Source organism: Anticarsia gemmatalis, chromosome 13 (assembly GCF_050436995.1).
Source record: "Anticarsia gemmatalis isolate Benzon Research Colony breed Stoneville strain chromosome 13, ilAntGemm2 primary, whole genome shotgun sequence".
Lineage (NCBI taxonomy): Eukaryota > Metazoa > Arthropoda > Insecta > Lepidoptera > Erebidae > Anticarsia > Anticarsia gemmatalis.
The window spans coordinates 2,377,558-2,403,322 of NC_134757.1; the positions used below are offsets into that span (position 1 = coordinate 2,377,558).

Below are 25,765 nucleotides of genomic sequence, written 5' to 3' on the forward strand. Positions count from 1 at the left end.
CAAAAAAAAAGCGGCACGGCCGTAACATCCTTTTCTCGAAGCAATTCGGGCTATTTTTGACACCCCTATAATTTCGTTGTGGATAAAACAAGAAGCCTGGATTTTCAGCAACTATTTAGTCATTGTATAAACACGGTATATTTAAAATTTCAGTCAATTTGAACCAGTAGTTTAGGAATGACAACTTGTTAAAATTTTGAATTTTGTCACTCACTGATTCACTGACTCACTGACTCACCGATCATCAAAAGTCTAAGGTACTTCTAGCAGACTTAGAAGCTTAAAATTTAGAATACAAATAGGGTTTAGTGTCTTAATCATGGGAAAAATTTAATATTTTCTAATTTCGGTCCAGTTTTCTAAATACACTAACTGCAACAATAACTTTGTAATCCCATATAAATGTATAAGATTACAAGGTTACATTTGCAGTTAATGAATTATTATTACAGTAGAAAATAAAATAAATAGGTGTAAATAGGTACCTACTATATGAGACATAACGGGGGAGGGGGTATAGGGTGGATAAGGGTGTTTAGCCCATGAAACTGAACAACATTCCCATAGGAAAATATGTTGAATTATGAAAAAAAAACGTCTTTCCATACAAATTGGACTTATGTTCGCTCTACAAAAAGAAGTGAGATGCCATCAAAAACATACTGTAAAAACCTCAAGTCTCGCCGTAAAAAGTTGTGAGATCGATATAATACCAAGTCGATTAATCTATTTAGTCTCTACTTAAAGGACCTTCTGTCTTAAGTTATTACGTATGTTATTATCATGCCAATTAAAAAAAAATACCTTTAAAACAATTAGATCGACTTGGTCATCGCAAGAAAACACAAATTCGCCATTAACATTTCAGGAGCATTAACTTCTCGTCGTGCTGTGTAGTGTGATACATACTAATAATTAAATCATGCGATGGCCAGGTCGGTCTATTTGTTTTAAAGGTATTTTTTTTTTTAAATTGGCATGATAATAACATACGTAATAATTTAAGACAGAAGGTCCTTTAAGTAGAGACTAAATAGATTAATCGACTTGGTATTATATCGATCTCACAACTTTTTACGGCGAGACTTGAGGTTTTTACAGTATGTTTTTGATGGCATAATAAGTTTGTATGTGTGTTCTTCTTTCAAGGCTATAATGATTATCAGCGTAATCTATTTAAAATAAGTTTTCAAGGTTTCCAGGAAATGTAAAGTATATTTTCTAGCAACCGCAGTATAAACTAGTTAAAGACGTATAAGTGTTCTGAGAATTTTGTGCCGATGGATATTCTTATAGTTCTTCGATCTCTGCTAAATACTGAAAAATGTCATGATTATCTGTATATATTACTAGAATACTAGCTGACCCGCGAAACTTCGCTTGCGCTTCCAATAAGAGAGAATGGGTGAATTTTTCCCCGTTTTTGTAACATTTTTACTGGTACTCTGCTCCTTTCGGTCGTAGCTTGATGATATAGCCTTTGTCCTTTCTCGGGTATCAAAGTATCTCCATACCAAATTTCATGCAAATTGGTTCAGTAGTTTAGGCGTGATTGAGTAGCAGACAGACAGACAGAGTTACTTTCGCATTTATAATATTAGTATGGATGTATTTAGACTTTTTTTAAAGTAAACAATTGTTTTATTAATAACGATGTTAGAATCTTGAAAGTCTGACAACTGGGCTTACCGATGGGTATCGTGTTATCTATCTAACTAGATTGTCCCAGTCCGATAGGCAATCGCTCCTCCTTAAACACTGGTATGCAGCTGCATTCGGTGAGACTGGAAGCCGGCTCCAACATAGTTGCAAGAAAGGGTAGGCTGATGATGATGATATTTTGTCAATACCTAAGCAGTGTTAAAATAATATTCCACCATTTTGTCCCTCAGCTGCGAGTCTCTTCTTAGAACGAGAATAATTTTATATCGAGCGCCACGGTGTTTTAATGTTATTTCAGGCAAGAATGATCCACATATTAAATTGTTATGGTTGAATAAATTTTGCAGCGCATATTCTGAAAATCTTGGAAAGAGAATATTATAACATTCGTCTTGTTTTAAGATTTGACGCCGTTACTGATTCTTTAATTTATTCTTGATTTTTGATTGTGGATTTAACTATAGGATAATATGCAGCGAAGGATAATAATTGTTTTAGTATGGTAATTGTTTATGAAGAGTAGGTTTAGGCCATTTTATCTGATAGCAGATAGATTATCAGAAATAATTTTGCCAGTTGTTGTCAAACATTTCCTGTTACTTTATATTATTATATACTATAGCTTACAGCGTATACTTTAGCTTGTGTGCATTTACCTCCATATGTTTTTGAGTCTACCCTCGGTATCTATTTAGAGATGGATAACTCTTGTACCTGGTTGACAACGGCATAAAAAATGCATCTATGGTAACTAAAAGCGTCGCCACGCTTGAATCGTAGTCTAAATTTTCATCAGCTGCGTGAAAGAGAAAAAACATATTTTTTTCAAAGAAACGTTTATTTGCGTGAAAGAGTAAAAAACATATTTTATTTTATGCTCACAAACGTTTATTATTTATCATACCAATAAGAAGTAGAGCGTCGTATTAGAGTTGTAAAAGAACAATGAACCGCAAATATCCGCTTGTGGAAAACAAATACGATACAATCGGCAATCTGACCACAAACTGTTTAAGTATTCAGCTCGGCTCCCGCTGCGGTGTTACAGCAACCGATAACAATATTCATTGGATAATGTTTTATACTCATTTAATAAAATTTGCTTTATCATGCAATAACACGGATTATAAATGTAACGTATAATGTCCCACAGCTGGGCAAGGGTCTTTTTTTGAAATAAGGGAGGGGTCAAAGCATTCTTGTAGATTCAAAGTATGATTAAATAGAATTATAACTTGTTTTGGAGCAGGCATCTATATAATTATGAATTTCCTTTTTTACAGTAGCACGATTTTCTACTACTAACGACTATCAAAAACGGGCTTGAGATAAATATTGTATCAAAACCTGATCGGCCTTAGTTAGTGACGTTGGAACTAAAACTTCAGTACAATTAATTGTCAAACTCGCGATATTCGGTATTACTGGCTGTAGAATATTGTGCTACATATCGTGTTTGTATGCATATTTATAAATGCTTGTAATTTCGTTGAAATACCTCTACCTGAAAGAATTTTCATAATGATTTTATGGAGCATATATAAGTATTTATCAATTATATGGAAAGTACAATTTCCATGAAAACAAGTCACACAATAAGACCCAATTGAAATTAATTTCGAAGCGAATTTAATTTTATTGTCCTTTGTTCAATATTTAAAATGTCAATTAATTCTTATTTAGTGTGCAAAATTTTTTCGACATTAACTTATTACTACGCATTTTTTATTAAATCACGCCATACGACACCGGTATCTTTTTTTTTCTTTATTAGAAATATTTTATAAACCCCTACTGACGTCTAAATAAGAGGATGTTCAAACTGAAAATTATTCGATTTTATTTTATGACTTTTGTAAACGCAGAAAACAGCTATCCTTATCTATATAGTACCGAACGGAAATCGAACTTCGCAAGCAATAACACAACCTAGTTCCTTAAACTATTACATCATAGAAGTCTTTTCTAGCAATTTTAAAACTCAAAACTTTACACCTAAACTCCATCAGTTCGTGTATTAAAAAGTTCCACAAATATTTCCATCATTTTAAACTTGGCTCTCAAAGCCGACGTTCTAAGCTAGAATTCAGACTACGTACATGACATTTGGATCACAGGTATAGCTCTGATGACGTCACAACTCAAAGCGTATTTTGAGAACATCTTGCTCGTACTACGAGAAATAAATTTAGAGAGGTCGTGCTGACGTCACAGCGTAGTGACGTGGAATAACCCTTTTTATCCGGGGGTATGCTGAACTTTGTAGACAGAGACAAATTAGCTGACATTTGTCTGCGAATTGAGCATGTATTTAGGCAGGCAGTAGCATTTTTAGATGTAAGTTGTGTTAATAATTAAAATGTCATAACGGCTAAAGTTCCTCTTGGGCAGAAAATATTTTTGTACTTAATTTAAATTTGATTGTAAATATCGGTGAAGATGAACCTAAGGTTAGTCTCGAGTATATAACTATTTTTATTTTATTAATTTCAGATTAGGTGTGAGAATGTGTACTTAATATTTTAACTGTTAAACCATTACTGACCCATGGCTGGGCAAGGGTCTCTTCCCTAATATAAAACAGGTTAAACAATACATAAATCACGTCAAAATCTACATTTTCAACATAAATACCAGTTTTTCAATTAATATTGCTAAGTAAATTGCTGTACAGTTTGCGCTCGGAGTTTCATAATCTGGTGTAATCCATTGCGGCTGACGACTAGCGACATGGTAAAAGCTTTCACTGATAACTTAAATGGTTTACATTACAAATTCAAAAATTTAAGCTTCAATAAATTTAAATTAGTTATTAAACGCAACTTATGTTTAAAAGGCTATTATACTGTTAAAGATTATTTGGACGATAATAAAGCTTGGGACTGTGCGGCTTCTACCAAGTCTGTTTCAAATAATGTACTAATGTTTTAATGTACAATGTTTTACTGTGTCCTACCAATAAGTTTCCTTTTGAAGATTATTACTATTTTTATTAGCTTAAATTTTAAATTAGATTTATTTACAGCTTTTTTTTTGAGTGTACACAGTAAATCATCAAATCATCTTGTATCAAGCAAATTGACATTTTAAAAGAGCAAGCCGTGAGTTTCTTGCCGTTTCTTCTCACGAGCAACCAGCTTTTCCGAAACGGACAAAAGAAATACAAATACGTGACTATTTCAAATACTTTGTAAAAAGTTTACGAAATAAAGGATATTTTGAATTTGAATTTGAATTTGAATTACTTTGCCACTTCAAATATTGTAGATATTTTACAAAATAAATATAGATTAAAATTAGAGTGTTTACTGGATTAAAATGAATTGATTACCACCTTGGTACTAGTGTGTGCGACTGCCTTCTGAGGTCTTGGGTTCGATTCACAGTCAGACAATGTGCTATTAATCTTCTAATCAGAGGTTACACGACGTTTATAGAAAGACTAGCTGACCCAGCAAACGATGTTTTGCTAAATATAAAAAATGGGGTATAAGAAATAAATGTTGGCCGATTCTCAGACCTGCTCAATATGCTCACAAAATTTCATGAGAATCGGTCAAGCCGTTTCGGAGGACTATGGCAACGAAAACTGTGACGCGAAAATTTTATATATTAGATAGTAATTTTGTAGACATTTTAATGGTGTGTTCGTGTGTTATCTGCTTCTGTGGCCTTATTTACTAGTTATCCTGTCAAACACTTGCCCTTAAGATATTATAGAACAAATTAATACCTATACAAGTAATAATTTTAAAATTACCCTCACATACGACGTCATACAATTTATAAAAGCGATATATTATGATCTAATGAGAAAGAATAAAGGAAAGTGGGCTATTAAGAGCGTGTCACGTAATGCCTCTATTACCGACATGTGAATAATGTACGTATTACGCATCTAATAATACACCTAATATGCATACTTGTGACGTCATACATAACCCAGTCTCTCTATTCATAGTTATTTATTAGGCCACGTTATAATTTAGTTGTCTATTTAAATAACACGCCCGCAATAAAAGGCCGGGTGGCTTTTAGTCTTCCTGTAGCGTGATTTTCTATAGTTGGTACTGTCGAGTATCAAAATTTTGACATTTAAAATGTCCTCCCAATAATAGTTCCTACGACGCCCGATAGCGGCGCTGATCAGATTTTCATACAAAATTTATATAGTCCATTAAAATTTTATTATATTATACTATAGTAGGTACACATATAACAGAGATAACACATTACAAGAGGATATAATTGGTGACCTTATTGTACAAGCCTTCCATGCTACCATTGGGTGGAAAGATATTGATAAAAAAAATAATGTAAATGCCGCATATCCTGTACTTATTGTTCTTTGCCGGAGTAGCAGGTTTGTGGCAAATTCAGACGAACAAAGTTATATGGCGCGTCCAATACGTGTTCAATCTATGATGGAATGCAAGACCTTCGGCGGTACAAAGACCTTCATCGATGTAAACCTTTTTATATGAAATTCCGAACCTTTAGGTTTCGCCCACACGAACAATTTCGCTCCAGTTTCGTATCTGCATTTAATTGGATGGAAAACATTAGTCTGAGTGCTTCAATACACAATGAAATAACGTGGTTTCTATTTTAAAATAAAACTCTTTTGTGAAAGAGCTCTGATCAAAAACTCCATGGCGAAGTGGTTTAGGTGAACACCACACCCTTACCATGGCATCTGGTCGTGGGTTCGATTTCCACGCGAATAAATTATTTGTGCGATCTACAAATAGTTAGCTAGTTAGTTCGTTTTGGGTCTGCGGGCTCATCACGTATCTCAGTTAACAACAAGTGTACGCCAAATTGATAGTGACTAAACCGAACATTGCTGCTGCTACTTTGACTTAACGTCTTAATCACTATATTCTAAGAGGGAAAACCATGTGCATCTTAGTGGCCCATAAAATAGTTATCAACTATGATACAAATAGCACCCCTGGTTGTACTTTGTCTCCGTTGTTCGTATGTTTGTAAAAAATCTGTGCCATACAATAATAGCAATACTTAGTCCTTAGTGCGGGAGCTGCCTTTTTAAATAAGAAAGAGAAAAAAAAATTAAGAAGTACAAAGCGATATTATCGGGTATCTTAAACTCCAAGTCCGAAGTTATAATAATTATCTTTGAACTTTTCTGGATTCTAGTTTTCAAATTCTTGTCCAGCTTAAAACTTTATTAATTCTACGTTTATCTTGCTATCTGGTCTTTATATTTGAGAATTTAATGAGAAGCTAAAAGTCTCAGTGTTTTAAGTCAGTTAGTCATTCGGAGAGGATTAAAAATGACTAAAAAGGGAGACTGGACGCTTATTGGACGGTTTTAAAGATTAATTGCTGTAAATCTAAGAATAATGAGTATGCTCCTTTCTCCATAGATTTTGGAGTCTTGTGTAAGTACTGTACTGGATACAAAGACTAATTTGTGCCAAAAACCTGTCCAGAAAGTCTGTGGGAGTTTTAAATTTCACTTAATAACGTTTCTGAGCAAAAATCGAACAGAGCCACATTTTTTTAGAGGTAGGAGCTAAAAGGTAAAAACGAGACCGTATACTAAGCCTCCACTATCTGTCCGTCTTCAGGCTGTATCTCATAAACCGTGATAGCTAGAAAGCCGAAATTTTCACAAATTATGTATTTCCGTTGCCGCTATAACAATAAACACTAAAATTTAAAAAGATCTATAGGGTGTTCCCATACATTAAACGTGTTTATTAGTCACAATTAAAGTAAATTATAAAGTATAAATACAACAAACGGGATATTTTATTATAGATTATGGTTCGGAATCCGTTGTGTGCAAGTTCTACTCGCACTTGGCAGGTGTTTATATTTTTTCCTGTACCCTTACAGTCATGTCGGAATACCATCCTACCGGTAATGAGAGAGGGAACGGAGGGAGTATTGTGCACATAGTCACTATGAATGATTTGCGCAATGTACCAGTTAAAATTACACTGGCTTCTTTCATTAATTGTCTGGTTAGTGGTCAACTTAGTGTTTGAAGTATTTGAAGCGGCCTGCGTCATGGCTTAGTCACTGTTATTTTAATTGTAACAACTGGTACCGAATTTTTACGTGCTCTTCGAAACATGGAGATATCCTATACAAATATCACTATGCGGTCACCGATCTATGGAATGTCTGCGTTAAGGTTGCTTAACTCGTCGGTCGTTTATCGACCGGTGAGCAACTAGCTGAGCGCTTCAAACTGTAGCTCAATTCTCTACTACTATCGACTACCGACAACCGGCTAGCTATCAAGAAATTTTACACGAAAGCTGTTTGGCGCCTCTACCGGGCTCCGTAAGAACTATTTAAGCAGAACATTTTAAATGTCAAACTCTCGATACTCGACAGTACAGACTTTACAGTAGCGCGATTCTCTACAATCGGAACCATCGAGTATGGTTATAATTAAGTATATGGTTAGAATGTACTGCAAAAATAGTTTCTACGACAACCGCTAGCGGCGTTGATCAGATTTTCATACAAAATTTCTCGATTACTAGCCGGTTGTCGAAACTCGATAGTAGTAGAAAATCGGGCTACTGAATTGCGCTACTAGCCAATGTGAATATCGACCAGAAGGGCGAAATTTCATAATATTAACTTAGTTGTTTTGTTTACCTGGGTTAATATAATTATCTGTCCCACGATTGCTGATCGTTGAAAGTTTTCCCAACAACAAACTGACTGGCATCCTAATGTCTCTTGTCCGTTGACCTGTCGTGACCTTACACGTGGTCGGTGTCACCAATATTGTGAACACGCTGTATATGGTGTAATCGAGAGTAAATTACGGCGATATCCTTGAATGGGATGTCGTTATGAGTTGAGGATATGACTATGTATTGTCTCGTGATATAAGATGAAAGTAAGTACATAATATTGAATGTTGATAAACAGATATTTGTGTAATTCGAGGCTTGGAAATGTGATGTTTCGTAAATTCATACTTATACTCGACTTGTTATCTCTTTCATTATTGATTTAAGACAAATAAAAAAAAAATTGCTTACTATTAAATGTTAAAATATACAATACAGGTTTCTTATTTTTTTGACCAAACTCTAGCTGGTTGGTACATATATAAAAAAACAGAACTAAAAATAAACACGTATCGGTGTATAGAAATAAAGAAACTATTTACTAGACTAAGGTACACTGTAACCTATAATAAGATAGAAAATAGATGTCATCTTTTCAAATATGTTACGTTAGCTGATAACTGCAAATGGCCAGTGCTACGGGCATTTATAACATAAAACAGTGAAACATAATGATTTAAATTTGATAAGGATAAGTAAAATATTATAGAAAAAAATATGTTAATCTATTTTATCCTTTAAAATAATGTTTTATACATTTTTTCAAAGATTGTTCAACATCAGAATTATTATTATAAGCACGAAAGTCGAGATAAATCCTGAAATTTTCATACATTTATTACATAGGAGATGTGGTTCGTAATTAAATGAGCTAAGCAAGCACGTGGTTATAATGCGGAACCTTTAGACTATATTTAACTTGATAAAGTTACTTCTTGCCAGAGAATGAAGAATTTTATCTTACTCTTTTCCTGAAACCTAAAACCGAGGGAAGATTTTATTTTCACTAAGGCAAGGAATTGTAAAAGAGAAATTAAAAATTGGTAGCCTTTTTTATTCTTGCAAATTTCTTTAGGAATTCGTAACGAATTAGATTGGGTACAATTTTTTGGGAACTTTCTCTTTAGGAAACATTTGAATAACCAAATTATGACAGCTTTACGACTTATTGTTTGGTTAGTACAGATTATTTATATAAATACTAGCTGACAAACGTTGTTTTGCCATATAAATTTTAAAAAATGTTAGTGGTGTACAACTCTTATCACTAAGCTGTATGAAAAATATGTGTTGGCCTATTCTCAGACCTACACAATATGCTCACAAAATTTCATGAGAATCGGTCTAGCCGTTTCGGAGGAGTATGAGAACGAACATTGTGACACGAGAATTTTATACATAAGACTAGCAAACTGAAACGGCTTTGTCCGAGAATAGTACAATTTTATCCCGTTTTAATTCCATTTTGGTGGGAATGTTCACCGATCCCATACAAACATTGTCCCGACAGTTCGAAACATGTTAAAAATAAATATCCTATTTAGTTTAGTCGAGCAAAAATTATACGCGTACATACATTTCGGTTATTGAATTTTTATTTATTTAAGTGGATTAAAAAGTTAATCGACCTTCTTGGTATTCGATATCGGAGGTTGTTTGGTACTGGTTATTATGCTGCGAAAACATTGAGTAATGTCATAAAAATATTTATAATTAACTTGTTTTCTATTTTAAATCATTTAGAATGTAGGTAGTGGCCAGTCTTTTTTGAGCCTATATTTAAGTCGAAGGCTGCATTGGAATGGATGAGGTTCCGGTATATATCGAATGGTAACGCTTGATGAGATTATGTATATATACCATTGCTCTTATATACGTTTAAAATTACTTGAAATTGCATTTAACTGGTATGAATAATAAAAGAAGTCTCATATTTTTGTCAAACTACACTTGTATAAGACAAAAGATAAAAGTGGTTGAAACTCCGTACAACCTATAAATTATGTTCTTCAGGATAATGGAAAATTATTTTATAATGGCAAACTGAAAGAAAAAAGCAGAAAGAACAATAACACAACGTAATGATAAAATTGAGTCCAAGACGTAAAAAGAATTTTACTTTCCTATCTTGTTTCAAAAGTAATCCGATTGTAGTAAAAACAAACGTTAACTAATGTTTGTTGTTGGGCCAGTAATTTATTTGCCTAGTAAATCTAGGTCGGCGAAGTCTCAGGCTCGGTTTACGAGGGCGGCTTTCTTTTGAACTATAACGCCGGCTCCACACGTTGGCCCCAATATAGGCCCCAACGCTATTCATCCAATGAGCGAATCTAGAAAATGGCACTGGTCCCAACTTTGGGGCGAGCGTTCGTAGTTGGCCGGCTCGTGTCGGTTTCATCAAAGGAATCTGCGCCAACGCTCGCGATCTGACGGGACAGAAGTAGTTTATTAGCCAACGTGTGTACGAATCACCGAGTTTGCAGTCCAACGTTGGTACAAACGTTGGGACCAACATTTGGAGCCGGTCTAACGTATATCTGCGTGAAGGGAGCACTCGACAGTGACACGGCACTCCCAGTATTTCCATTCAAACGAAGCTTTATTCTCTACTAGTTGACCCGCGTATAAACTTTCACGCTATTTTTACCCCCGTAAGGGTAGCATTTGTAATAATAATATATGTTTTTTTTCATACCGTGACTGTCCCACTGCTGGGCAAATGTCTTCAAAATAAGGGAGGGGCTAGGGCTGGATTCCACCGCGATGGCCAAGTTCGAGGATTTTGCATACAAGTTAAAAAAAATTGAAAATACCAGTGTTGGATTTCGTGTCGTCATCTGTCATAAAGTTGAATTTGAATAAAAACGATTTAGTGATTTAGCTTTGAAGGAGTCAGATTGACATAAAAATTTATAATACTTATATTGATGCGATAAGTTCGTCTAGGGTATATTTTTGTTTTAAGTTTTTTTAAGCAGTGACCTTACCAAAGTAGGAAGTCTTACGTTGATTAAACTGACGCTAATCACATCAAACTATTTATAAAGTGAAACTTGTTCTCTTTACATAACAACTTGACAAAAAACCTTAAGTGGCTTACTAGCACTCGCAAGTCATTAAAATAAATTGAAATCTCATTTTACTAGAAATCAAAAATGGTCTAAAGACAGTCTAACGTTATTACTATTTTATATATAAAACATAACAGAATATATTACAAATTGTTGATCATCATCATCATCATTGGCCTGGATACATCTATTGCAGATGATTAAGGTGGCGTCAAATTAAATTGTTGATAACGTAGTGAGTTATGCACTCACACAAACTGTTTGTAGTTTTTTACAATTTTATGATTAGTGTGTAATTGTTAGCTTTCCCAAATAAATAAAAAGAGTAAAAAAGACTCATTAATTGTAACACTACACGCTTATTTCCTAAAAAAGTTAGATAAAATGACGTCTTTTAAAGTTACAATATTGGAGCATTTCTTCGTGAACAAGGGCTCGTCGCTCGCAGCTCGGCGGACTCTTAAGAACAAGTACAAACATAAGTTTCCCTGAGACGGAATCCGTTTGAAGATTCTTTTTAAAGAAACTGATTTTTAAAATTCACTGTCCGGAAACTAGGTGCATGTTTGGAAAGGAATTTATTTTTTGTGCTGATTTACTCTACTTACTTTTAAGCGTAATGATTCGATTATATGCAGTAATTCGATTTTATTAAAGGTTTATTTTTAGAGTAAGAATCAGAGTTTTGGTCGGCGTTTACGGATGTGAAATTAAGCTTTTGAAACTTCTATAAAATTTGATATTATGACGTCAATTAACATCAATTACTACTACTTTAGGCTAAACGTACATATGAAAATATATTGTTATACTAAAAAAAATTGTCTATTTATCCTTCAACACAAGTTAACACTGATTGGTAAGTGAAACTGTATACTCATCTATAACACTAATACATTAGTAAAATCACATCAATACTCTACTTTTCTGGGACGTTTTTGAGCGTTAAATTATTTTATGTCGTTAACGTCCCACTGCTGGGCAAAGACCACCCAAGTGTCCATTGCAGCCTGTCTCCGGGATTCTCTCTCTCACTCGTTTTCCTATTTTTACAGCGTTAACGTGGTAGAGCGTAAAATGTTTATTCAAAATATAACCACGTTAGTTATTCCAATATCGTTGGTAGAGTGTATTCATCGGGCTATTTCCCAAGAGACACACATTAATAAAATTAGCATGTGCAGCATACAAATTGCTCTAACGTAGAGCCTTCTCATTCGATCAAACGTGTACAACAGCTATAATATATTTACACTGACACGTTTTCCAAGGCATTCTTAACAATAATAATAGTGAAATTACAACTGTATATCGTGTTTAAAGTACTTTTATCAATCGCTGCGTATTGTCTTTTGACAAAATACATATGACATAATAAATATTTTCATACAAAAAGTACCTTGAAAATGCGACAGCGTATACCTAATTGGTTAGTTTTGGAGGTCCGATAGGCAGCCATGTAAAATACTGCTATTCAGCTGCATCCGATGAGGCTGGAAGACTTCAAAATAGTTGAAAGAAGGGCTCGGCTGATGATGATTGACAACTATTCAAAGGACTTCTTTTAAAATCCAGCATGTTAAATACTCATCATTGATAAATATGAGATTAAAAATGTGATATTGTTTACGTACATATTTTCCTCGTGAGTGTACTAAAGGGTATGTAGATAGATACGTTTTATTTTTGGTTCAAGGTAACGATTCCCTAGTTAAAGCTGGTATGACGTCACGGTTATCGTTTTTGTCTCTCATGATTCAGACAAAGGATATTTAAGGTTTCGGCAGTAAGGTGGTGTATTACAAAATATCATGCCTACTAGAAGATGAAAGCAAAGTAAGCGGAGGTGTATGAAATACATTTATATTATCAAAGCAAGTCCTATATGAGTCAGTGGTTGTGACTGACACACAACGGGAGTGATTTTAGTCTAATGCAATAACTAAATAAATTAATGTAAATATTATTTCTCCTGAACTTTTAGCCACTATCAACAATCATTTTGACAGTCGTTATTTAAAATCAAACTGTCTTACTAATAAACGTTATGTAACCTTTGATTTGTTATACAGTATTTTGTCACATTCAATCGAACTTGAAACTTATATGCATGAGTGGTTTCACAGTTGAAGTAAGACACTGTGATACATGACTGAGAGTTCTCTAAAAAAGTTCTTAAAGGTATTCAAATCCCCAACCCGCAATCGGCAAGCGTGGTGGACTTAAGGCCTAACCCCTCCGTCATTACGGGATAAGACCCTTGCCCAACAGTGGGACATTAATGGGCTAATTTTATTTATGAATGAGTGAAAAGACAAAACACAGTAGGTATAATCAGAGTTGACACGATCTTTATTAGTAAGAGAGTATGTTACTTTACCACCATGACAGTAAAACCTCAGTAATATTGAAGTAATGTTTCAAAACTTCAGCGCCCCAGTGGCGAAGTTTGTAAGCGTACAGGAAGGAATAAAAACACGTAGGAACGTGGTCGCAGAACGTTTAGTTCACAACTGTCGGAGTTTACAACTGGCGTATTTTATAACGATGTTTTATTTGTATTATTCACTAGCGGACTTGCCTGACTTCGTCCGGATATAACAGTTTTATTCCGGTGTTTCCATTCCCGCGAATTTTTTTTCCTTCGATCCGATACAAACCCTGTACCGACAGTTACAAACGAATGAAAAAAAAACCCTTATTATGCCCACTTTCTGAGGGCCTACCTCAGAAACTGGGCATTATAAGGTAATTTTTTACAAACATTAGCGGTACGTTATATATTCAATAGCGTTTAAGCTGATATAAACACGACAGTTTGAATAGATAAACTTCAAACCTACAAAAAATATGCGCGTACATTTTAAGCTGCTGGCTAAGTGCCAATTTAACAAAAATAAAAAAAACAAAGTCAAATTAATAACGAAACTAAATTACCTATCCGCGTACCAGCATACTTATAACACAAATATTTAAAGTTTGACTGCCTCCGTGGCGCATTGGTTTAGGTCGCCACGCCGCCGCTACCATTGCGTCGAGAGGTCGTGGTTTCAATCCCCACATGGGACAATTATTTGTGCGATCCACAAATAATTGTTTCAGGTCTTGTTGTTTGTATGTTCATAATAGTCCTCGCCACACAAGAGCAATTATTAGTGCGGGAGTTGTCTTTTTAGATAAAAAAGAAAAAAATATTTGTATGTTTGTAACGAAACACTACTTTGTTTGCAAAAATAAAAACAAATATTGTTTCTATAAGTGCCTTATTATTTGAAGCATAAACATGTCTTATTTACTTCCATACTCCTCTGCCTTTGGTATAATGCGTGAATCTCGAATTGAAATAGAATTATCCTAGTTCTAAGTATTAAGATAGAGCTCATTCTACAAGTTTTAGTTTAACCCTTTGAAGTAACTACTGTTGTACTAAAGTTGTTACAAGTAAGTAGTTTCGAAGTACTGATTGAGTGGAATGTAAGTTTAGTATTGTGGAGACAAAGGCGAGGATCATAGCAATTAGGTAATGTCACTTTCTTGAAATTTAATCGGCTAGACGTGTAAAAAATGCTTTACTTGTCTCACGGGTACGTTTTGTTCACCCCACTTATCGCCGCTTGGTGGTTTTCGACCCTGAGCCTTCCAGATGAGATTGAACGACGTGAGGTCCAGGCTGTTTCATTATTAAAATTTCTCGTATATTTATTATATATTATCATCAGCGGCCTAGCCATTCTTCCAACTATGGAGTCGGCTTCCAGTCCCACCGGATGCAGCAGTATTTTACATAGAGCGACAGCCTATCTGACTTCCACAACCCGGTTACCTGGGTTATAACACGATACCCTTCGGTAAGACTGGTTGTCAGAATTTCAAGCTTCTGACTACTGTTAACGACTGACAAAGATCGTATATTTATTATCATACAATTAAAACAACAAATGAATAATGCCAACTGCCTGCTAAAATCAAATTAAAATTTAAAAAACAGATTTATTCGGAAAAATTACACGCAGAGAAAAGTCAAGTATTTAGTAAACACTAAGTTAAATAGATTAAATTTGTTGCAGTAATATGACGTCACACACCCTGAGGGTGGAGAACTGCTCGTCACACTGCACGACTCCCTCTGAGAAGCACGACAACGTGGTGTCGGTCAAGGTGGGCTGCTTTCACATCAACCCCGCTACCAAGTGAGTATACACACACTTGGCTTATTCCACACATAATAAGTGACTAATACACCAACTTTTCCACTCAATTCCAGTCGAGGCGATCATAGCCAGTTGCGCTCACCGGTCGGTAAACCATCTGTGGGTTAAGCAACCCTAGGCTCGGTCATTCTATAGATGGGTGACCGCATAGTGGGATTTGAGCTGGGCGTCTCCGTGCTTCGGAGGGCACGTAATAAGTCGGTTCCGGCTGTTGTCTACTAAGATAACAGTCGTTAAGCCATGATCATCAAAGGCATCTCGGGCGGCTTGAACAACTTTGACACTAGGTTGGCCACTAATCATACGACAAACAAATAAACAAACTCGATTCCCACGCGAAACAATTATTTGTGCGATCCACAAATAATTGTTTCGGGTCTGGTTGTACTTTGTGTCCGTTGTTTGTATGTTTGTAAAAGTTTCCGGGACACAATATCAATACCTACTTAGTCCGGGAGTTGTTCTTAAAACAAAAAAAGGAGAAAATAATCTTTCCAACTTGTACTGAACAAAATCTTATAGAATAAAAAATAGTATCATTGGACAACTCACACACGGTCAGTTGATGTCAAACTAAGCAGAGCTTGTACTGGTAACCAAATAACTGATAAACATATAGATATAGAAATTTAGATTTAAGATTTAACTATTAGAAAAAAACAATAGAATCTGCCGAGTTGTCGGTCTCTGATTGTTCTTTACAAAATATATTAGGTCGGGGAAAAAGTCTTTTCGCATTATAATATTAAGTATGAACTTGTAATAAAATCTCTGACTTCAAGAATCACAAATGAGTACACGGTTCATTAGGTTTCTTTCAGTAAGCTCGTTAGGTACCCAAATATTGAGCTTTTTGTGTAGAGAAAAGATTTTATTACAAGTTCATACATACTATAATGCGAAAAGACTTTTCCCCGACCTAATATAAACATATGGATATAGAACTTTAGATTTAAGATTTAACGATTAGAAAATTATTATAGAATTTGCCGAGTTGTTGTTCTCCGATTGTTCTTTACAAAATATACATACAACCCTATCAGATCTGACAGGTATTCAATTGAGACTGGCGGTTAATTTGTGGTATTTCGGCCGAATTGTTACAACAGCCGTTTGTTATGACTGTGTTTTAATTAAAGTCAATGCCAGGTAATAATGCTAACTCGAAGCCGTGTTATGAGAGCAGCTAAACGTGTTAGCGGCGACCGGCGGCCGGCGCAGGCATAACAATTAATGTCCAACGTCGGAACAAGGCATCAATAAGGGATGAGCTTCCATTTAACCTCCACGGAGCCCAGTGTGTTCCCGGTATTAAATACTAGCTGACTCATGCAACTTCGCTTGCATCATAAGAGAGAATGGGTCAAAATTTTCCCCTTTTTTGTAACATTTTTTATTGGTACTCTGCTCTTATTTTTCGCAGCGTGATAGTATGTAACCTTAAAAATTAATTTGATGGTATCTAAAAATAAAATATTTTTTCAAATCGGACCAGTAGTTCCTGAGATTAGCGGGTTCAAACAAACAAACTCTTCAGCTTTATAATATTACAATAGATTAGTATAGATATCAGCTTAGCCTTTTTCCAAACTATGTTGGAGTCGGCTTCTAGCTAAGAGCGACTGCCTATCTGACCTCCACAACCTAGTTACCTGGGTTATGACACGATACCCTTCGGTAAGACTGATTGTCAGTCTTTCAAGCTTCTGATTACTGTTAACGACTGTCAAAGATCTTCGTAAATGACAGCCGGGACCCAAAATTTAACGTGTTTTTCGAAACACGGAGGAACTGGATATGTATAAGATGATCACCATCCACAGAATAACCACAGCAAGCGTGGCTTAACCTGCTACTAACCAGAAATCGATCCACGCGGCTGTTGTTAACTAAGCCACGAGCTCCTCGTAAAGAGCTAAAAATGAGATGCACATATTTCAGTGAACGTTTTACAAGTTTACCCTTTGAGGTCAAAAGTGGCGAACATTGCGGATAGGCACGTACACACATCGATTACTGGAACTGTGTAGCGATTTTATCGGTTTTTCTGCCTCACTTTTTGTCGTTTTACAACGTAAAATGCTTGTCGAATATTTGTGCAGATATGAATGGAAAATCTACGTATTAAGTGGGTTTTAAAATGCTAACAGTGTGGTTATTTGGAAATTGGAGCTTACTTTTATATCGTTGTTAACAAATTCGGTATTAAAAATGAACGTTTATCTTAAGGATTTTTTGTATCCTATACTAATTTATTAACAGATGAACGCTGAACTATTACTATTGCCATCATGAATAATCAAATATTCACAATATATACAATGCATACAAAGGGAATATATAAACCTATATATGTGTCTCTAAATTATATTTAACCCATTAATGTCCCAGTGCTGGGCTAGGGTCTCTTCCCGTAATGAACGAGGGGTTAGGCCTTGAGTCATGAAACATGTATCTTATATTATTTCAGTAAATAATAGGTAGATAGAATATCAAAAGAAATAGATATGAAGAAATACTTCTAACAAAACGTATAAAAGAAATCAATCAAACTTCGCCTGTTTTACCTCTCTAGAAACTAATAAAAAGCAATAAGAAACTTACTACCTTTTCCTACAAAAGTAGTTAGGTATTCGTAATTTGGACACGACCTCAATATGAAGCCCCACCAAATTGAATCCGTTTGCCAAAATAAAACACTCAAGCACTGGCGCTGTGCACGAGTGTCATATGGGCTGTCCCAGGTTTTGAGGTTTTAAAATCTAGCCGAATACTAACTAGTCGACAGTTGACAACTTGCTTGAAATATGTGTCATACATTGTAGTAGACTTTGAGAAGGCTTGTTTATATACAAACGACCTTTGCCAGGGTATTACGCCGAATTATACACATACACTAAACCTTTCTCGAGAGTCACTCTATCTTTTGGTCAAAACCGTATGAAAATCCATTCTTTACATTTTGATTTTATCGCCAACAGAAGTATAAACGTAGAAGGCGATTTTGTTATATTATGTAGTTATTTATAGTGTGATTAGCAACACCAGCAAAGAGCTTCGCTAATAGACAGTTGTTTTTATTAATTGTACATACACATTTTAGCATAGAAATACGACACATTGGCGTTAAAGTATCGTATTTTCGGTCAAATGCCTAATATAATGTTTCAGTCTGTAATAATCTTAATTTTGACATTATTAGCGAACAAAATGTACATAGCATAAGCCTTTTGGATCGACCCTCTACAGTCTTAAGTATAACCTCTTAATTTTAAAAAGTTGTCTATCTAGTAAATTATTACAGACTTATAAATCTAGTAATCAGATTCTTTACGTCTCAGCATCTACGCGGCCAGTCAGCCATATTGCTTTTTTATTTTGATACTAGGCATAAATGTCTGAGGAATTTTCATGACGAAATATTCTAGACATATTAAATAGTAACAAGATTTATTAGATCCTACATTTTACTTGTAAATCTTCAAGACTTTTTCTTTTCGTCGATTTTATATAAACTTCTTTTCAATCTTCCAAATCTAATGAAGAATAGTATTTTTACTATTTAAGCGTTTATTTTCTTTCAATGTGATCGAATATTCAGGAAAGATCAATAATATACCTAATTCTAGCGAACGTATTATTCATTGACATGTAGTGTATTATAGTATAGGCACGGTCTCTTACTAGCTTTATTTTAATTGGCTTGCCTAGTAGGAATAATAAATATCATTATAAATCGAGTTGAGTTGTGATTTTGCGCTGTTTGTACGTCATTGCCTACATTTTTACTAAATAATTTTGCCGTAAATCAACACAGAAACCTTATATCTGAATAGGTATATTCATATACTGAAAACCTAATTTACTTAAAGATGCTAGTTATATCACTAACTAACAATTCCTACTGTTTATTGTACAATAAAATATTTTTGCTTTAAAATGCGTGTTCGCATTAGTTTCTGTATTCTATTATAAAATAAACATGCAACGCGAGAATTTAAAAGTTATGAGTTCCTACTGTTGTTTTCATCACATTCAATAACTATTACCTGAAAATGCACAGGAAGGAAACGTCTTGTTACAAATATATAGGTTCGAATTGAATAGCAGTCAACAGTAAAGTCCACTAAACAATTGAACGGCAGGTCGGCCTCGAGCCGATTCCGGCCGCTATTGTTGTTTATATTGCACACGGCCACTGTCCAAACTGCACACACAATATACTGTAAGTAAATCATGATAGCACACACATTGGTGTTTATTGCAGTCAGCACCGCTGCAGTAACCAAGCATAAACTTTCACGGGTTAATTAGAGTAGGCTGTGACTTCTAGCACTGTATGTGCGTATGTATGTATGTTGAATGAAACTTCATTTTTGAAAAATGATTGCCTTGTCAATTTTTCCCTGAATGCGCGACACAAAAAATGAAATGCGTACTCCTACATTACGGCTCTCTGAGATACTCCTCTTCTATTCGTCTTTAAGATTGAATCTCTACTAATATTATCAAATGAATAAGTAACTTAGTTTGTCTGCCTCTCCTTCAAGTCAGAACCCCTAAACCGATTTGAATGAGAGTTTGTTCAAAAGTAGTTATATAAGACCCAAAAAAATGTGAAGACAGTATTTTTTCGGTAAATTCCGGGATTCAATACTATACGGGTTATAAGCCATATGACTCAAACCAATGAAATCGCGGGTAAGAGCAAGTACGTATATCATAAAATGTTGCCCTTAATTTGTTTCAGTAGTTTAGTTATAAAAGTGTTACAAAGAAGATTATGTTAGCTTTTGTTATACGAGTGAAGTTCGTAAGTATAGATTGCATAACATTAGCATATTTCGTAAAGAAACAAGCACAAAAGTATGTTCCAACAAATGCCTTAAGCTTCACAGTTCACATTAATTAATAACTCTTCATTACAGTTGAACATGTTGCGAAACTTCGTAAATATTTTACAACGTTCTTCTTCTCGTGAGTTGAACCGAAACCGTTGTTTTAAAACAAATACTAAACCAAAAATGTTCAAAATATTTTTTATTAAAATTTTTATTTCGTCCGGCAAACAAAGAAGACTTTAGTATTTTTTATGGCGAAATAGATAGGAGTCTTTTTAAAATATCAAAACAAAGTCAGGGTAGCATATTCCATCTATAGGGCAAAACCATTATATTTGAAATAATAACCATTATAATTGAGTTGCAGCGTTTGTAAAATTGTTTGTAATACTTGACTGCTTGCTGACTTACTACTTGCCTACCTATACTTACTTTTATCGACAATTTTACAAACGCTGGAACTAGCTAGATTCTAACGAGTATTGTCTCAAATAGACGGTTAAACCCCATCGACGAGATATACCTCCGACTCTTTACCTGATAGAATGTATATTTTTATAATAAACAGGAATTTGGTTTTTTATTTGTTGCCCTTTTGTTTCAAGGCAGCGAAACATGTTTGCTAAATATTCTACATAAAATGTTTAATTAAAACGATTGGAAAGTTTTTACTGAGTCGTTAGGTCAAATTGCGTCCGTCTGTTGGCACTTCGCCTTCGGAGTGAAACATTGAAAAAAGTTTCCCCATTGACAGCCGAGCCATATTCGTTCGTACGGGGAATGTTTCGGACTTCACGTACTTAATGTCAATTGTGCTAATTGACTCCCACTGTGGAGAGCTCCGTACAAAGCATTGTGTAGTCATTGCGAACAATACGAAGTGCATTTCGACGGCATGTGTGTGGATCTTTTTGCTGTATTACGTGATCTACTTTGTCTTCTCGTTAGGAAGCAAATGCTTGCAATTTAATAACATTGTGGGGAATGAGTTTGCTTATTGAAACATTAAATCATGTAGGTACGAAATTATATTAAACCTTTGCAATTAGTTTGACTGCCTCCGTGGCGCATTGGTTTTAGGTGGTCGTAGGTTCGTTGTAGGTCGTAGGTTCGATTCCCTCAAGGAACAACTATTTATGCTATTCCACAAATAGTTGTCGCGGGTCTGGTTGTACTCTGTGCCCGTTGTTTGTATGTTTGTCTCCGCGACACAAGAGCTATTCTTAGTACGAGGGTTGTCTTTTTTACAAAAGAAAAAGAGTTGTCTTTTAAAAAAAGTTATCAAACAGCCGTTTTATTCCACAAAAACAGTCTAAAAAATGCGGTCTAGCATTTGTTTTAAACTGTAACATACGTTCAAGCTGACGTCCACACTCAAGCTGCCCTATTTTTATTCCACTTAGAATGAACAATTCAATTCAATATTTCAACAAACGATTTGAAAAACTTACTTAAAATTCACGCCGCGCGTTCTCTGTTCTTTGTTAATGATGTAGGATAGAATAGCTACCATTCTAGAATAAAAACCGGCCAAGTGAGACTTGGATTCGCGCACGAAGGGTTCCGTACCAAAGAAATACGAAAAGACACGTTTATAGTATGGTATGGGGAGTGCTTTTATATATTTTTTAATTTTATTATTTGTTGTTATAGCGGCAAGGGAAATGCATAATTTATGAAAATTTTAGCGTCCTAGCTATTACGGTTTATAAGATACAGGTGACAGATGGACATACGAACAGACGGACAGAGACAGGGCATAATTTTTACCCTTTTGATAAAGGACCCTAAAAAAGTTGCATTTTAATTTACGTTGAATAGGGAGTATGCAGATGACTTGTGCTTACTTTATCTTTCTCGTTTCTCTCGCTGCAGTCGATGACTTTTTGTGTTACTAAAGAGTATTGACTGCGCAATTATTGAAGTATTTTTCTTCTTTTTGTATGGTTAGTGGTCAACCTAGTGTTAAAGTTGTTCAAGTCGCCCGAAAAGCCTTTGACATGACTTAACGACTGTTATCTTAGTTGACAACAACCGGGAACGACTTTTAACCCTCCGAAGCACGGAGGTGCTCCGTTCAAATATCTCTACGCGGTCACCCATCTACGGAATGACCGCACCAAAGGTTGCTTTATCCACAGATCATTTACCGACCGGTGAGCGCAACTAGTTATGAGCATAACTGGCTCTGAGCGTCTCCAATCCTCATTTATTGAAGTTCACCTTTTCTACTTTATTCTTGACGATGGCAGCTTCAAAGGACATTTGATTCCGATCGTCTCGCCTGTTCGTGTAATAATAGGGTTCGTGCATTATTCCTGGAGTTCTATTATGTTGAGATGATGAGCTTTTACTTAGTATTTACTCGATATTTAACTGCACGTTTGGTGCAGTGGTTAATGTAGTCACTTCGTAGATAATCGTAGCGCTGCGTGCGGTGGGTTCGAATCCCACTCGGGACAAATATTTGTCTGATGTCTTTTGTCTATTCTGCTTGTCTATTCTGAGGATCGTTTTAATTGTATCTATATAAGTATGTATTTAGAAGTATATAAGTATGTTTATCAGTTTTTTGGTTACCGTAGTACAAGCTGTGCTTAGTTTGAAATTAAATGACCGTGTGTGAGTTGTCTAATGATATTTATTTGACAAACGACAGAACTTCTTTACAAAAGAATAAATAATGCCACCAAAAACATTCTGTAAAAACCTCAAGTCTCGCTGTAAAAAGTTGTGAGATCTATATAATACCAAGTCGATTAATCTATTTAGTCTCTACTTAAAGGACCTTCTGTCTTAAGTTATTACGTATGTTATTATCATGCCAATTAAAAAAAAAATACCTTTAAAACAAATAGACCGACCTGGCCATCGCATGATTTGATTATTAGTATGTATCACACTACACAGCACGACAAGAAGTTAATGTTCCTGAAATGTTAATGGCGTATTTGTGTTTTCTTGCGATGACCAAGTCGATCTATTTGTTTTAAAGGTATTTTTTTTTATTGGCATGATAATAACATACGTAATAACTTAAGACAGAAGGTCCTTTAAGTAGAGTCTAAATAGATTAATCGACTTGGTATTATATAGATCTCACAACTTTTTACAGCGAGACTTGAGATTTTTACAGAATGTTTTTGGTGGCATCTCACTTCTTTTTGTAGAGCGAACATAAGTCCAATTCGTATGGAAAGACGTTTTTTTTTCATAATTCAACATATTTTCCTATGGGAATGTTGTTCAGTTTCATGGGCTAAACACCCTTACCCACCCTATACCCCCTCCCGATTTATTTTATTTTCTACAGTAATAATAATTCATTAACTGCAAATGTAACCTTGTAATCTTTTACATTTATATGGGATTACAAAGTTATTGTTGCAGTTGGTGTATTTAGAAAACTGGACCGAAATTAGAAAATATAAAATTTTTCCCATAATTAAGACACTAAACCCTATTTGTATTCTAAATTTGAAGCTTCTAGGTCTGCTAGAAGTACCTTAGACTTTTGATGATCGGTGAGTCAGTGAGTCAGTGAATCAGTGAGTGACAAAATTCAAAATTTTAACAAGTTGTCATTCTTAAACTACTGGTTCAAATTGACTGAAATTTTAAATATTCCGTTTTTATACAATGACTGATTAGTTGCTGAAAATCCAGGCTCCTTGCTTTATCCACAACGAAATTATAGGGGTGTCAAAAATAGCCCGAATTCCTTCGAGAAAAGGATGTTACGGCCGTGCCGCTTTTTTTTGCTCGACTTGCGGGGGCACTTCCGTGCCCCCAGATAACCATATCTTGGACTGGAAATAAACATTACCTAATATACAGATTTATGAAATATCATTACTATAAGAGTAGTAGAATGTTAGAGATATATCGCAACATACCACATGTCCCTTCCAAGAATGACAACAAACGAAAAGTATCATTTCACTAAGTTCGACTTCGGATATGCTACAAAGCGTTCATCCATTTTCTAGGAAACTTTGAATAAGAGTGACATCGAGTAGGTATCTATAGTCCCACAACTTTGTAGACAGCCTTGCATGCAAGGTTATCTTTTAGCGAAGGTGTGGAAATTTTGGAATTTAAACATCAATTACCTGGGCTTATGCAGCCGATCGCGGCCTGTTTGTTTATGCTACTTTAATTAGTCTTTACCCAGAGTTATTATTTATAATCTATTTATCTATATAAATCAGGCATTGCAAGTCTCTCTAAAGCTTGTTTTACACGTATCACAACGACACCACGACGCAGCGACTAAATGTGGTTGCGATGTGTCCTCGACTTGGTAGTTCAACACGTGGTTCATAACGGCAGCCAAATGTTGTACTTGTAAATTGTATTTCATTTATAGGACAATCATCCGACCACGTGTCATTGTGGTGGCGTGGTTGTGGTACGTCTGGTAAAGCTCTAAGTTGTCGTATTACAGTGAGTTACGAGGTTGTATCTGCGATACGTTTGGTTTGTGCTGGCTCTGTTTTATCCGCATGCGTATAGGTAAGCCTACGTAATACAATACATACGTACATATCTACGTCTACTATGTGACGTAGCCCACCTTTGACGTATCAATGTTACGCTTTGTTGCTTCTGACTTGTGTAGAGGACTTTTGTTTATCACTTAGAATTTCTTACTCATGTCTATTTCTTGTCTAGTTTCGCAATTTAGTCTTGATTGAACACGTTTTTGAGATTTAAAAACCAAAACTCACCGATGACTTTCGAAGTTATGTGTGTATAAAAATACTTGATTATACAAATTATTTATTAATTTGATCATTTGTTTCAACGGTGAAGAAAAACATCGTGAAGAAAGCTGTCTTGCGTGCAAGTCTAAAATAGTTTAACGCATTTCTTGAGTTCATGCAATTTTTATTCCTAGCCCGCACTTAGCCAGCGTGAAGGACTCATGGTCTAATCCCTCCATCATATTCGGGAGACCCTTGCCAAGCAGTAGGGCAGTAACTAGTTAAAAAAAAAGATGATCAAGGGCATTTTTTGTTGAGGGCCAATTTCTACTTACCCGTCGCAACCATCTAACTTTGAATGTTATTCTCGTAATACAACTGATTTTAATAATATTAATATTATATGTTCAATGATCATTTAATACCTGTCATAGTCATAACAAAGTTTTCAAGTATTATTATTGTTTTATCTTTTATGTGTCTGAAGCTTTTGCTATTTTAACTATAAAAGAAACATGAATAAATAATAAAGGAAATATATTGTTTTTACAAAACAAGCACTGTTTCTCGTCATATTATATTATCTGTTTTTGTGAACATCACGGTAAGCGTCCTTTGTCTAATCTACCAAGTGGCGTTTACAAACAACTG

The 25,765-nt window shown here is 35.0% G+C and overlaps 1 protein-coding gene across 1 annotated transcript in view; it reads left to right on the top strand.

Moving 5' to 3' along the window:
* The window catches only part of LOC142977742 (uncharacterized), a 74,601-nt gene that overhangs the window by 23,071 nt on the left and 25,765 nt on the right, over positions 1-25,765 (top strand). Inside the window, exon 2 of the mRNA XM_076121824.1 lies at positions 15,424-15,546. Coding sequence (XP_075977939.1) covers positions 15,424-15,546 — 123 coding nt within the window. The remainder of the gene's footprint in view (positions 1-15,423; positions 15,547-25,765) is intronic.